This window comes from Natrix helvetica (assembly GCF_964273705.1).
Source record: "Natrix helvetica genome assembly, chromosome: 3".
Classification (NCBI taxonomy): domain Eukaryota; kingdom Metazoa; phylum Chordata; class Lepidosauria; order Squamata; family Natricidae; genus Natrix; species Natrix helvetica.
This window is the reverse complement of record NC_138549.1, coordinates 145,627,835-145,642,927: the sequence shown is the minus strand read 5'-3', so window position 1 is coordinate 145,642,927 and position 15,093 is coordinate 145,627,835. Positions and strand designations below refer to the sequence as shown.

At 40.6% G+C, this 15,093-nt stretch overlaps 1 protein-coding gene across 2 annotated transcripts; it reads left to right on the top strand.

Annotated features, from left to right (window-relative positions):
• Positions 1–907: 907 nt before the first annotated feature.
• On the top strand, positions 908–5,398 carry LOC309390058 (uncharacterized protein). 2 transcript variants are annotated; one of them, XM_081949137.1, is made up of 3 exons: positions 908–1,057; positions 3,090–3,907; positions 4,537–5,393. In XM_081949137.1, the coding sequence occupies exons 1-3, from the start codon at positions 1,041–1,043 to the stop codon at positions 5,121–5,123; spliced, it is 1,422 nt and encodes a 473-aa protein (XP_081805263.1). In that variant the 5' UTR covers positions 908–1,040; the 3' UTR covers positions 5,124–5,393. The 2 variants fall into 2 exon arrangements, with proteins under 2 accessions (XP_081805263.1, XP_081805262.1); XM_081949136.1 differs by lacking the exon at positions 908–1,057 and adding an exon at positions 2,168–2,319 and having other exon boundaries at positions 4,537–5,398.
• The last annotated feature ends 9,695 nt before the right edge of the window (positions 5,399–15,093 follow it).

The following is a 15,093-nucleotide window of genomic DNA, read 5'->3' as shown; positions in this document are numbered from 1 at the left end:
GCTGAGACAAAATAACTAGCCCTCTTATCACCAGTTGTCTTTGAGCTTTGGGCAGGACTAGAATTCAGTCTCCCAGATTCTAGCAAATTGGCTCTCCACTGAAAAAAATACATTATATCAAAACTGAGAAGATGGAGCAAAATATATTTAAAATAAAAAAATCTAGCAATCAATCTACATTTACCTGGTCCTCTCCTTTTTCTTTCATTAAGTAGTAGTCTAGGTCATTTTTAGTTTTTTGAGTACACATTTGTATTAAACTAGGAAGGGAAAAGGAAAAAGGAAATTTTTATTTGTGGTACCCTGTCTAAAGAATGTGGTTGTTTTAACATAAACCACAAATATCAACTTTTCTCTCTCTCTCTCTCTCTCTCTCTCCCCCCTCCCTCCCTCCCTCCCTCCCCTGACGATAGAACAAGATCTGGTGATAATTCTGTATTGATCAACTTCTGATTAAGGACTAGAATACTTGGCACACCAATCATAGGGTTATCAGAAGATGAAGCCCCTGAGGGTAGAACAAGAAGCAATGGGTGGAAACTAATCAAGGAGAGAAGCAACTTAGAACCAAGGAGAAATTTCCTGACAGTTAGAACAATTAATCAGTGGAACAACTTTGCCTCCAGAAGTTGTGAATGCTCCAACACTGGAAATTTTCAAGATGATGTTGGATAATCATTTGTCTGAAATGGTACAGGGTTTCCTGCCTAAGCAGGGGGTTGGACTAGAAGACCTCCAAGGTCCCACCCAACTCTGTTATTCTATTCTAACTCCAGCATTTTGTCCCAGACAAGAAGAAAAAAGGGGCAACCTCGTGCAGGTGGAGTGACAGAAGGATGGAACAAGCAACTTAGATCGGCCCAGAGCGCAGCATCCCAGGGACAACTGCGCGCGGACTCTGGCGCTTGGCCACTCCCCTAAAGTGGCCGGAGATCTGGCGGTCACATGGGCCAAGGAGGCTTGAACTGCGAGCGCTGACAGCTTGGAGACCTTTAAAGTTCATCTCCGTTTCCGCGGAAATTTCTGCTTCTCCTCCAGAAATGCCTAACTTTGCAAGGTAAAAAGAGAGGGGGGGGAGGAGGGAAGCTTTCGGTTATCTGTTTGAACCTCCGCCTTCTGTTGCGCTTTATTTTCCTTTTTTTTTTTTTTTTGCAATAATCATTTGCAAACCTTAAAAGCCTTCCCTCTCGGAACACACGCTTGCAGCGAGAGAGGATTTACTCTTCAACCATCTGAGCTCGACCTGCCTATTTTCTTTCGCAAGTTTTATCTTTTACAAGTCCCACCCCACCGGTTTTTTTTTTAGCCTTTCTTCCCCGCCCTTCCTCATTCTCCGTCTTTTGATTCGAAAGCCCGCCTGTCAGTCAGCCGCTTGACTTTTTGCCTCTCCCCAACCTTCCTGATGGAGTGTTGGCGCCCCGCCTTCTTTCTCTGCTTTTGTCCAACCTTTTTCAAGGAGGCTCCGATTGGGTCGGTGACGTGCTTGTCCTACCGCGGGTCCAATCGCAGCAGGCTTGCTTGCCAACGAGCGAGCCGGGAACTTGCAAGTAAGTGTGCGGCTGCAAAGGAAAGGTAGCAGCTTTAGAGAGACCTGGGATAGAGGTTCGGGAGGGTCGTGGGATCGCGCTGTGGCTTTTAGAAAAGAGCAGCCAGGATTGGCTCCGAAAGTGCGGGAGAGAATCACCAGGGGGGACTTGCTGGGAATGAAGGGGATTGGGAAGAGGGCGGAAGTATCCCGGAGTTGACATTTCTACAATATATTTTCAAAACACGCGTAGGAACCCCAGATATCAGTGCTGGGGTTCAGAGGAGGCTGCTTGTCATCACGGACCCAGCGTGGACAACTAACGGTTATGGGTTGGGTGGTTTTATCAAGAGTGCCTGCCATCCTCTGCATCTCGTTGAGAAGCAGGATTTTGCAAGGAAGAGATTTGACTTCCTGGTCCCTTTGCTTTTCGGATTTTTGCCATGCACGATTTGCAAACCTCCCAACTTCTACTTAAGGAAATTACCATCTAGATTGGTGGGAACCGGAGTGGAAGTAATCAGGGGTTACTAAGGGAACTCGAATAACTATAGACTAGCTTGCTTAAGGTTGTGGCAGCTCCAGTCAACATAATCCCTTTGACTAGATAATTTATAGAAAGTTGAACAGAAGCAGGTTTTTTGTGTGTGTGTGTGTATGTGTGTGTCTGCCTATCCATTTGTCTATCATCTATCTATCATAATCATACATACACACCGTCATGCCAAAGTCAGAGAGCAAAATATTATTGATGCAACAGACTTAATTCTTTTTTTAATATATGAATGGAAAATGTGAGTCCCCAATTCAAACTTTAAAAATGTAGGATTACTTGTGGTTTGACTTAAACTATATCAAGCCTCAAATGCAGGCTTTAATTAGTTGTAGTGTTTTGAGGCAGTTGTTTTCTCATTTATTATCTTGTTAATTATCTACATTAATGAGTGTCCTTCTTTTAAAATCCGGATGCCTGCAGGCAAGGCTGGGTGAAGACGATGATATCATCATGTGGTGTTTTGTGTTGAATCTAATAACTGAACTTAAACATATTTACATGAAGATAAAATTGCAGTGATTGCAATGGCAGTTCTAAGCACATTGCCTTGGAAGAATAATAAATCAACTTACTTGATTTAAGAATAACTTTTCAATTATATACAATATCAAGGATAAATACTACATGAATACAATTCTCTTATAAATAAAGTCAAATTGTATCACTGTCTTTTTCTTTCCATTCAGGAAACAGCTTCAGGCTTATTCATACTTACTCCCAACTGTTGAATTGTAGATTTTTAATGTGTATAATTCTCTTTGGATTCAAGTAATGAATAGACTATAGAAGCTAGCTCCATAGAGCCCAAAATGATTCTTCTATTAAATGTGATGCAAATATGTTTCTTAAAACAAATTTCTGAGTGTGTATTTGTTTGAAAGCAGCATATTAAACATATAAAGTTGTATTATGCTTATACAGTCAGGCCTACCAAACAAGGAACCCCAGATTAATTGGTAAAATTTGCTGTATTTGTAGAATGTTAATGTTTGGCTTCCCTTTTGACAGCAAGGGCATAAAGAAGAGAATGGCTGGTGACTATGATTTGTTAAAAAGTCTGCAGAATAACTTGGAAGAACTGAACCACCTTCGGGCAAAATATTTAACATCAACGAAAAGTCCATCATCTGTTGGGATTAAATCGCTGTTTCGTGATCAACAGCAACTGCCAGGGGAGAATATGAACATCCAGTCATTTGCTCCTAGGAAGAGTATTCGTCATCGTAATCCATATTGGCCTGATGAAGAAATACGGACCTTCATTGAGATCTGGGGAGATGACGAAGTCCAAGCCTCACTGGCCACCAACTTTCGCAATGAGGCACAATATGAGTGGATCTCTGATAGGATGCGAGAATTTGGCTATGACCGGGATATGAAGCAGTGTCGCTTGCGTGCCAAGGAGCTTCGACGAGGATACAAGGCAATTGTTGGTGGAAATAACTCTTCTGTGAGTGGTCAACGGGCCTTGCCATTTTATGATTCCTTGAACAGTTTCCTGTGCATGCACAAGGGTCTTGTGGTGTCCAAAGTTTCTCTATCTATAGATAGGAGGAATCACGAAGTCCAAAAGTTGGCCTTGGAGCAAGAAAAAAATGAAAAGCTAAGTGTTGTCTTGGTTTCTGATGATGATGAAGCATCCATCGCAGAACCTACAGATGACTCCAATGGCTATTTTCAAGATGCACGGACAGATTTCGAACCTGTAGATGCCCAGTCTCCAGGTGATGAATGGGAACCGCATGAAGAAGATGGTGTTCTTGCAGGAGATGTGGGTTCACCTAGTTTCCCTAATACAAGAGGAGATGGTCATTCCGTCAGTTCAGGTGAACATTAAGCGTTAGCACCAATTTCAGAAAGGGCAAAATTAGAGGAAGCTGTGCTTAATTTCTTTAAAGTGGGGTAGGGAAATACTGTCAATGTTGCATACAGGGGATGCAGTGGCTCAGTGGCTAAGACACTGAGCTTGTCAATCAGAAAGGTCGGCAGTTCGAATCCCTAGCGCTGCGTAATGGAGTGAGCTCCTGTTACCTTCCCAGCTTCTGCCAACCTAGCAGTTTGAAAGCATGTAAAAATGCAAGTAGAAAAATAGGAACCACCTTTGGTGGGAAGGTAACAGTGTTCCGTGCGCCTTCAGCAGTTAGTCATGCTGGCCACATGACCATGGAGACCTCTTTGGACAGCGCTGACTCTTCAGCTTTGAAACGGAGATGAGCACCACCCCCTAGAGTTGGGAACGACTAGCATATATGTGCGAGGGAAACCTTTACCTTTAATGTTGTATACAATTCACTGGCCTAAGTCCACAAGTTTTGATATTGCTTACTTATTGAAGTGTTTGCACCTGTTCAGAGGTTTTCCTAATTTGACTTGCCCCAAGTTTAAATGTTAATGAATTCTAAATGTTGGCTGTGTTTGATCACTTGATAACTTCTATTCCTTTCTTTCAATGTAGGCCCATCCGGCACTTTTTCCAGGGCATCCCTGGTTGATGCTGACAGAATAAGGAACAACCACTGGAATAGGAAACAGAGGAGAAAAACTGAAACTGCTTCAGACATAGTAGATGCCATTTCCCAAGTGGGTGACAGACTGGTAAACGCTCTGTCTGATTTGAACTCAAAACACAGCGAAACCTCAGAACTTGCACAGAGTAGAGCATGTGATTCCCATAAAGAGGAATTTACCATACTTGCCAATCATGTAAATCAGGCTGCTCAAAATGTGGACAAACTGATTGCTCTCATGGAGACGTCTACCAGGAGGATAGCAGATGCCATGGACAGACAGACAGTTGCCTTGGAGAACCTGGCACAATTGTTTGCTGCAAGAGGACCAGCAATTTCAGTGCCCTTGGCACCCCAGGAGCAGTCTATGATGGTGCCTACTCCCAGAATTTGTGTATCGATCCCAGCAGAATTATACAATACTGTGAACACTTTAACAGGAAATTGCACTTCTAATCAGAAAGCACAAGATTTGCCTGCTGAAGACTGTCAACCAGTGGCAAAGAAAATAAAAACAGAAGATGACTTAATATAACCTGTTCAGAAATCCTCAGATGTTCTGTTCTTCTCTCATAAGATGAACATTTGTCATTATTTGCTCATTTTTTCAAAGGCAGTTGGGGGGAGAAAAAATCAGGAAAGTGGATGGTATAAAAAATATTGTGGCGTTTTTTTTAATAAAAAGATTTGTAGCTAGACCAGTATACAGGTGAAACTCAAAAAATTAGAATATCGTGCAAAAGTTCATTTATTTCAGTAATGCAACTTAAAAGGTGAAACTAATATATGAGATAAGACTCATTACATGCAAAGCAAGATAGTTCAAGCTGTGATTTGTCATAATTGTGGTGATTATGGCGTATAGCTCATGAAAACCCCAAATCCACCATCTCAGAAAATTAGAATATTACATGCAATCAATAAAACAAGGATTGTACATAGAACAATATCAGACCTCTGAAAAATATAAGCATGCATATGTACTCAGTACTTGGTTTGGGCCCCTTTTGCAGCAATTACTGCCTCAATGCGGCGTGGCATGGAAGCTATCAGCCTGTGGCACTGCTGAGGTGTTATGGAAGACCAGGATGCTTCAATAGCGGCTTCAGCTCTTCTGCATTGTTCGGTCTCATGTCTCTCATCTTTCTCTTGGCAATGCCCCATAGATTATGGAGTTCAGGTCAGGCGAGTTTGCTGGCCAATCAAGCACAGTAATCCCACAGTCATTGAACCAGGTTTTGGTGCTTTTGGCAGTGTGGGCAGCTGGAAAATGAAGTCAGCATCCCCATAAATCTCGTCTGCAGAAGGAAACATGAAGTGCTCCAAAATCTCCTGGTAGACGGCTGCGTTGACCCTGGTCTTAATGAAGCACAGTGGTCCAAAGTCCTGTTGCTCAGTGGTCCAAAGTCCTCTTTTCTGATGAGAGCAACTTTTGCATCTCATTGGAAACCAAGGACCCAGAGTATGGAGGAAGAATGGAGTGGCCAATCAAGCACAATAATCCCACGGTCATTGAACCAGTTTTTGGTGCTTTTGGCAAAAGTTGCTTTCATCAGAAAAAAGAGAATCTATGGAGCATTGCCAAGAGAAGGATGAGAGACATGAAACCGAACAATACAGAAGAGCTGAAGTCCTCTATTGAAGCATCCTGGTCTTCCATAACACCTCAGTGCCACAGGGTGATAGCTTCCATGCCATGCCGCATTGAGGCAGTAATTGCTGCAAAAGGGGCCCAAACCAAGTACTGAGTACATATGCATGATTATACTTTTCAGAGGTCCGATATTGTTCTATGTACAATCCTTGTTTTATTGATTGCATGTAATATTCTAATTTTCTGAGATGGTGGATTTGGGGTTTTCATGAGCTATACGCCATAATCATCACAATTATGACAAATCACAGCTTGAACTATCTTGCTTTGCATGTAGTGAGTCTTAGCTCATATATTAGTTTCACCTTTTAAGTTGCATTACTGAAATAAATGAACTTTTGCACGATATTCTAATTTTTCGAGTTTCACCTATATTTGTAGATGGATTTATATATAGTTTGGAAGGATGAATGCTGCTTGTTATGATGAATTTGTACGGTTCATTGGCATTCCATTCTGTAGATTTCTGTTCTGCTGCTTAAGTTTGCAATAAGCTGTTGTCCTGTACACACTTACTTGGACATAAAATGCTAAGTTTTATTTCAGATTGTGATTGTGGTCAGGATGTTGGCTTTGGACCTGAAGAACATATTCAGTAAGCACAGCCATGAACATGTGATGCTTTTAGTAGATTCTACTGAGGCACAATTTTTTGATCTCTAGATGGGTAATACAAAATTACATCATTTAGTGATTCAAAGATAAACCATTTTTAAAAGTTGTGAATCATTATGCACATTTTCACTGGCATAGAAGATAAGAAAGAGTGTGCTATAGTGCTCTGTGTGTGCTATAGTACTCCTGTTATTAAATCAATAAGATACCCTACTACTATTTGGCTATTTTTTTCTCCCTAATTTCACTGAAGCCATGTGCCAGATAAATCAATTAGCAGCACAAAATTTTGTCCCTTTTTTTTTTAACATACACTTTTCAATATAATTGTGCCGCTTTTGGAAGATTGCAAGCCAACCCTTCAAAGCCGTATTCATGCCTCTTGCACTTAGAAGCTGAAATGAAGCCAAATGCATTGGGAAAGGAAGCATAGGAAATTTCCCACTTAAAGCCACTTCACTGTAGTCCCATGAGTTCTATGTGATTGAAACTCTTGTCCTGTTTTAAAGATGAGAAAACAGTGTCTCATTAATTGTTGGACACCAGCTCCCATCAGCAGCAGCCACCACGTGCCAGGGCAGGGCTGTTGAGAGATACATCCAAAAGCATTTGAATAGAGAAGACTTCCAGTTCCTGCAGACGGTCGTGCTGTCCGCCGCTTGTCTCCTCGGTTGGCTCTGTAAGGAGCACAGGGGGCCTTGGAGGGGTCTTCTGCCAAAGGGCGGCTCGCTGAAACCCCCCGGAATCGGCGGCAGCTGGTGGGGGTGTTTTCAGCCTCGCCTAGGAGCCGGGGAGCAGAGAGGGGGTTTGGGACAGCTTCGGGCTGTCCGCCCTTTCACCGAATCGGCTCTGGGAGGAAGGAGTTTACCCAAGGAAGAGCGGCTGAATGCTGGTGGTGGGGGAGCCAGCCTGAACTCCTTTAATTGTCATTAAAGGATAAGCAGCAGACTACTGTAAATTCGTGTTCAACTTATTTGAAACTGAAGATTAGAGGGGGGTGTTTTTTCTCTTTACCCCTCCCCTCGGATTAAGCGGCATTTGAACTATCTCTATATTGGAATGGAGAGAGAACAAAGGCTGACTCGTCACTTGAACTAACAATGTGAGAAAGATCGCTATCACAATTGCAAGAGATGATTGCTGAGCTGCCTTTTTAAAAAAAAACTTTATGGAGATCTCCGTTCTTCTCCCTGTGAAAGGAGGAGCCAAGATGGCTCTCTTCTGTCTTTGTTTTTGCACTTACAAATGAAGTCTGCCTTTTGAAACTACCTTCGGAAAAAAAACCCTCTGGTATTGTTTTGTTACCCTCTCTGAGTCTTCCTGAACTTTGATTATCTGACCTTCCCCTTTCTGGTATGCCTCGATGCCTTGGAACTGTGAAGGAGAATTAACTCTTCGCTTTCGGATTTGCCTGCCTCCTTGGACCAGCACAGCTGTGCAATCCGCTGACGCCATTTTCTTTGTAAAAGACTTATACATATCTCTGAACTTAGACAAATGGGGCCTAAGAAACCAACGGGCAAGTCATTTTCGGCTCCTGCGTCTGCCACCTCCAGTCTAAGCATGCAGCAAACGAAAATTACTTCATTGTTACAACAAGAAGGGTCGGGAGAGAGCCCAAAAGAGCTATCTGTTTCCCAAATGTTTCAAGAAATTATGAGGGGTCAAAATGAGTTGAAAAAAGAGGTGACAGATCTCAAATATGAACTCAGAGATGTTAAACATCATATTTCAGAAAATAAACAGAGAATTGTGGTGTTGGAGGAGGGAGCGGCTGGACTGGAGGAGGAGGTTAAGGCAATCCGGAAGGGAAATGTAGACCTGGAAAACTTCATGGCAAAAATAGAATTTGAAAGAATGTCCTTTTTTCTCAGATTCCAGAACCTACCAGAGACAGAAAATGAAGACCTTAAGGATATTATGAGTACAATTTTAGCAAAATACATTAAGAGAGACAAGGAACAGCTGTGGTGGGATATGGATCTGGTTTACAGGATTAATTCAGCATATGCTAGAAGCCATAATGTTCCAAGGGAGGTACATGTTAAATTTCTCAGGAGGACCACAAGGGATGAGGTGCTTGGGGCCCAAAGGGGGGGACCACTAAAATATAAAGATGAAGAAATCACCATTCTTAAGCAAATTCCGAAAAAGATAAGAGAAAGAAGGAGGAAGTATTCCTCCTAATCAAAGAAATTATACAATAAAGGAGTTTGGTTTAGATGGTTATTGCCAGAGGGAATGTTGATCTTTTGGGAGGGAAATAGAATTAGAATTAATACAGTGCAAGAGGCTGAAGCCTTCATTAAAAAACATTTCAAAAAAAAACACAGGGAAGGTAGTGAAAAGGGTAGCAAGGTACAAGATATGAAGGAGGGGGGGCTTTGGCTCCACCTGGGGACAGGGAGGAAGGAGCAATATCGAAAAGGCTCAGGTCACAAAAATAAAGGTATTTGAAATATTTGTAATTGTTGACAAAACAAGAAAGTGACAAAGGAAAAATGATTGAACACATGGTTGGTACAACATAGGATAAGATTCTGTTTTTTGCTTATCTTTTATATGTTGTTTTTAATATTGTAAAAATTGTGAGATTTGGAGGGATTTCTACCACTAGCGTGGGAGCTGCCAAAATTTTCTATGTACCCCTTTACCTTTTCCCATAAATGTTTAAAAACCAATAAAATTCTTTAAAACAAAAAACAAAAGCATTTGAGGAGCCAGCTAACTTTCTCACCTCTGGACTGAATTCAGCACTTGTTTCTAATAGCAGCAAGCCAGGTGTCTTGGGCAAATCACTAGGAATGATAAATACCTGACTTCTGTAGTGGATATAAAAACATCTATACACCCCTGTTAAAATGCCAGGTTTTTGAGATGTAAAAAAGTCAGACTAAGATAAATCACTTGAGAAATTTTTTTGACCTTTAATATAACATGTAAGCTGTACAATTCAATTGAAAAGCAAACAAATCTTTTGGGGGAAATAACAAAAAACTAACAATGACGTGATTGCATAAGTGTGTAAACCTGGCATTTTTAACAGGCATGTAGACTTCACAGTGCTGCCTCACATAACTATTGCAGAGCCTCTTCATTTTGGGGGAGAAAACCATATTGTGATTCAGAGAAATAAGTAAATTTAATCTATCATCCTTTAGATAAGAGAGCCATGTTTAGTACATTAATCTTACTTAACACAGGATAAGTAAGCATGTTCTTTTCAGATATTTTGGGTTACACCCACTGGTTTTTACTTCGGATTTTGTTGGTTAGGGCTAATGGGAATCAGGCCAACAACATCTGGAGGACACAAGGATGACTATTCCTGACTTTCCTCATAAATAGGGAAGTCATTAAACGCTGTTTTTTTTCTGAATTTGGAAAACTCAGAAAAAAATTCTACTTTTTTTTTACCAAGTGACAAGAATATCAAGGCCTAATTAGTGTTGTTTTTTTCCCCATACAAATAATCCAAGTAAAGTTCTCTCTCCAGTTTTTTTGTTCCTCTTTCAAATAAGATGCCAAAATTGCTTTCAGAAATTTGGCTCTTTTTGAAGAATATAATGCAGCAAAACTTCCTTTTCCTTCTACAGCAATTTGGTTATATGCTAGTCCTCTATTCCTCTCTCCACCCAACACTCCCCCCCCCCCTATTAGCAGTACTATGATAATTAGAACTAAGAATAATTGTCCACTGATGGAATTTTTTTTCTCATCAGCCTGTTGCCTGATGGGGATGGGGAAGATCATTGCTTTTGTCCAAATATGCCTCTCACCAGAGTGCATCTTCATTTTTCCTCTGGCATTGGAAACTTTTTGAAAATCCAGTTAACATATGTGAAGGAACACCTTCAAATGTAACCCAAACATTAATTCTGTAAGACCATAAAGATGAAATACATTCATTTTAATATAACCATTCAAAACTTCTACTTAGATGTTGCCTCAAATTTCTTTGAGCAGGCCATTTTTGTTGCATTTCAGGTGTGTGCAGATTGTTTAGAATCATAGTTGACCTTTAACTGGCATGCTGAGGGTTCCTCTTGAAGTAGTGATGAGAACAAGGGAAAGAAAACAAGTCCCTTAAGCTATAGTAAAATGAAGTGGGTGTACATTGGATATGATTGCATATATTCTTTTCCTCTCACCTTAAAAACCACAATTTGGCAGCAATTTTTGGAGGCATTTAGTTGCACACAGAGTTGCAGGGCTATGTGTGGTTCTGGGGTTTGGGGTTGTGTACTTTTGATTAGAGAAAAGTTGGAGTTATTGCAAAGGTTGCAATATAGTGTAGAATGTTTTTCCAACTGGTTGTTTCGTTTCCATCCTTTGTCCTCCAGGTATTTCCCTCAAGACTTATTTATTATCATGTGATGAACGGCTGATATTTGATACCTTGTTTACAAGGCAGAGAGGAAAGGGGCTGCCTTTCTTGTTTTGTTTTGGAGGATCGTTTGCCTTACAATTTGTACTTCTGGAAATATTAGGTTACCCTTCCAAGTGTGATGATTTCTCTCTTGGGTTTGTCATTGGTTTCATGTTTACTATAATCTTGTTGGCACTGACTACTTGAAAGTGTTATTGGAGAGAGTAAGAGCTGTGGGGCTGGGGATGTTTCCTGGTAGAAAAAAGAGAATAGAGCATATATATAATATTGTGGGTGTTTGTGCACTCGTGTGCTATAATTGTCGCTTGGGAATGGCAGAAAGGCAAGAAATTAGGAGAAGATGGGCAATGCATTTCAAATATATAGCAATAGCACTTAAGACTTATATACTGCTTTACAGTGCTTTTTCAGCCCTCTCTAAGCGATTTACAGAGTCAACATGTTGCCCCCAACAATTTGGATCCTCATTTTACCCATCTCCGATGGGTAAATAGGATGGAAGGCTGAGTCAACCTTGAGCTTGGTGAGATTTGAATTGCCGAAATGCAGGCAACCTGCAGGCAATAGAATAGCCTGCAGTACTACATTCTAACCAATGGGCCACCATGGCTCACTCATAAATATACAAATGCTATCACAGTCACTTCTATTTTTAAAGTTTTATCTTTTTTCTCCTCAAGTGCCTATGTGTAACCAGGATGTGACATCTATTACATAAACCCAGGGTTATACATTTCCTATATATTTATATAATAGTTCTCTATTTAGCTTTCAGTAGCTTTCACCATTTTTGTATACCTGATAATACAATACAATAGTAGAGTTGGAAGGGACCTTGGAGGTCTTCTAGTCCAACCCCCTGCCTAGGCAGGAAACCCTATACCATTTCAGGCAAATGGCTATCCAACATCTTCTTAAAGACTTCCAGTGTTGGGGCATTCACAACTTCTGGAGGCAAGCTGTTCCACTGATTAATTGTTCTAACTGTCAGGAAATTTCTCCTCAATTCTAAGTCGCTTCTCTCCTTGATTAGTTTCCACCCATTGCTTCTTGTTCTACCCTCAGGTGCCTTGGAAAATAGTTTGACTCTACCAGTAAAGTTGAATAGTGAAAATCGAAATAAAGTAGCAAATGACAGTTTATGAAGATCAGTTCATATGCTCATTCCAAAATAAGTTATTTAGATAATTTTGAGTTTTGTTGCACATAGACCTAATGCTTTGTAGGACTATGGTTTCTAGTCTGAGACAAGTTACTTAAAATATGTATACAGGATATGAGCAGAGGAGAATCATTTGAAAACAATTCCATTGCAATTGATGTTGCTTTTCTCTTTGATTTATCAAGAGAAGAAGAGCAATGACTGATCTAAATACCATTTGTGAAGTCAGCCTAGGGATTTCAATTAAATCTCATAAAAAGTCACGCTTCTAAGGGAAGTAATAACATTTAAGTTTGTTTATATTTGGGATATAAGTGCAATTAAATCTACACATAATTCTCAATGACAGCAGTATGATTTTGTGCAAGTAATAATCTACATTAAAGGGCCTAAATTAGCATTCTCCTAATAAGTGTTAAGATGTTATTTCATAGCAGTTTATCAGGACATTGATTCAGTTCCATTTCTAATAACAAGGGTTAATGTTAAATAAATTTGAAAACTTAAAAACCTTTATCAGAACAACCTTTAAATGTAATTCAAAAATCACTATTTTAATCCATTTAGACTGTCAAGGTATACGGTAAGCAGACATGGTAATTACAACTTTCTCTGCTGCAGCATTCTTCCACTTTTTATGTCAAATTTACTTTGCAGTCATTGTAATGTGCAGTTAGGCCAGTTCATCTTTAAAGACTCAAGTCATGGCATTTCTGTAGGTCTATGGAAAGTGTTTCTGTAGTTTATGATCTGGGTGTTTGGGGCTGGAAGCTTTCTCAAGAGTCCTTTTTACTATCCAGTATTGAAAAACAGGTGGGCATATTCTCCTAGCCACTTCAATTCACTGATCTCCTCCTCTTCCTCCTCTCCTCCTCCAGCATACAAGACAAAAGGTGATGTAAATGCTGAAATGAGCAGGATTGTGCATCTTCTACTTTCCCCCCGACTTGCTTGTTGTCTCCACTTATGTATTGCACAAGATTTAAAGCAATTCAGACCAATACAAAGTAGGGATGTCAATCATCTATGTAATCCTGCCAAATTTTTAATTTCCTGGCTTGACCTGGCTGTTCCAGGCTTTCTCTAGTATATTGTGTAGAAAGAAGAGTTGTTTTGCTGAGCCAAGAGTGTGTGCAGCAGGTTTTTCTTCATTGTACTAACACTTGTTCTACCAAAAGCAATAATGTGTATGTCAGGGTTCCAAATAGCATCCAAAAGTAAATCAGAGTCCAAGGCAAAGTATTGCTCAAAGTTCCAATTTATTAAGAGATCCATGTTGGCACATCTGGGAAAACCCGAATCTGAAAGCTTCCCAGTTTTCCCCACCTAGTTGAAAGTTCAAGATCTTCTCCTTATGCCCACAGGTCCATCACATGGTCCAATCTTCCACTGCCATGCTGGCAGTTCCACTCATCCAGTTCCGGTCAGGTACAGAGGTATAAAGGCAAAGGATGACTAGCTTTCTAGAAAAAAATTGTTATGGCTACATAGTATCTCACTCCTTGCAATTCCCCCCTCCCGTGTTCCCACAATAGAAAATGCACAGTAGAATAATAGAAAGTGGGGCAGGCCAAAGATCCAAAAGACTGTGTCAAAATAAAAAGGTAGATTTGCAGATAATGTTTTAAATTGTGGAATGAAAAGAAATTGTTGTTCCTGAATATCTCTAATGTTAGGTTTAGGTGTAGACCAGCAGCCCCCAACCTTTTGAGCACCAGGGACCGGTTCCATGGAAAGAGGTTTCTCCGTGGACCAGAGGGAGCGTGGTTTCGTGTGCTGCCCACATCCCATGGATGGGCCATCGCTTGCTTGCACAGCCAAATTTCTGGCATACTGTGACAGATGCCAGTCCATGAGCCAGCGGTTGGGGCCCCCTGGTGTAGACCCCAATGATTTAGAACGGTACATTTATTTTTAAATTGTTTTTAAAGGTAGCTCTTACTGGCCTAGCCAGAATAAATACATTCTACCAGGATAGCCTGCCCAGTAGAGTGTAACTGATTGATAGGTTGTGCTTTATCCAAAACGCTAAGTCAGACTATCTCCTCACATAACTACACATATAGGACAATGGTTCAAGAAAAGCTAGAATTAAACCTTTTCCACCTCCAGATTTAAGCTTAATAACTCAAGAACAGCACTAGAGACAGAGCAATTTTAGTTTTTCTCTATCTCTTTGCAACTATTTACCATATGTTTTGGACTATAAGATGCACCAGAATATAAGACACACCAAGTTTTTGAAGAGGTAAATTTAAAAAAAAACATTTTTTTTGCACTCTGCAGGATTCCCAAACCCCCTATATTCCTCATATTTTGTGAATAAAGGGGAATGCAGGGCATTTGAGAGGCCTGCCAAGTGCTCCTGAGAGCTGGGGGGGGCAAAAATGAGCAAAAAACAGCTCGTTTTTTGCAAAAAAAATAATCCCCGGTATGCATAGGCTTTGGGAGGCTTGTAGAGTGCTCCAGGGGGCTGGTGAGGGCAAAAACGAGCAAAAAATGGCCCATTTTTCACTCATTTTTGCCCTCACCAGCCCCCAGGAGCACTTTGCAAGTCTCCCAAATCCTCTGCATGTCCATTTTTGCAAAAAACAAGATGTGCAGGGGTGGGGTTTAAGGAGGCCAAAAATGCTGTATTCAGTGTATAAGACACACCCAGATTTCCACCCCCTTTCTTGGGGGTC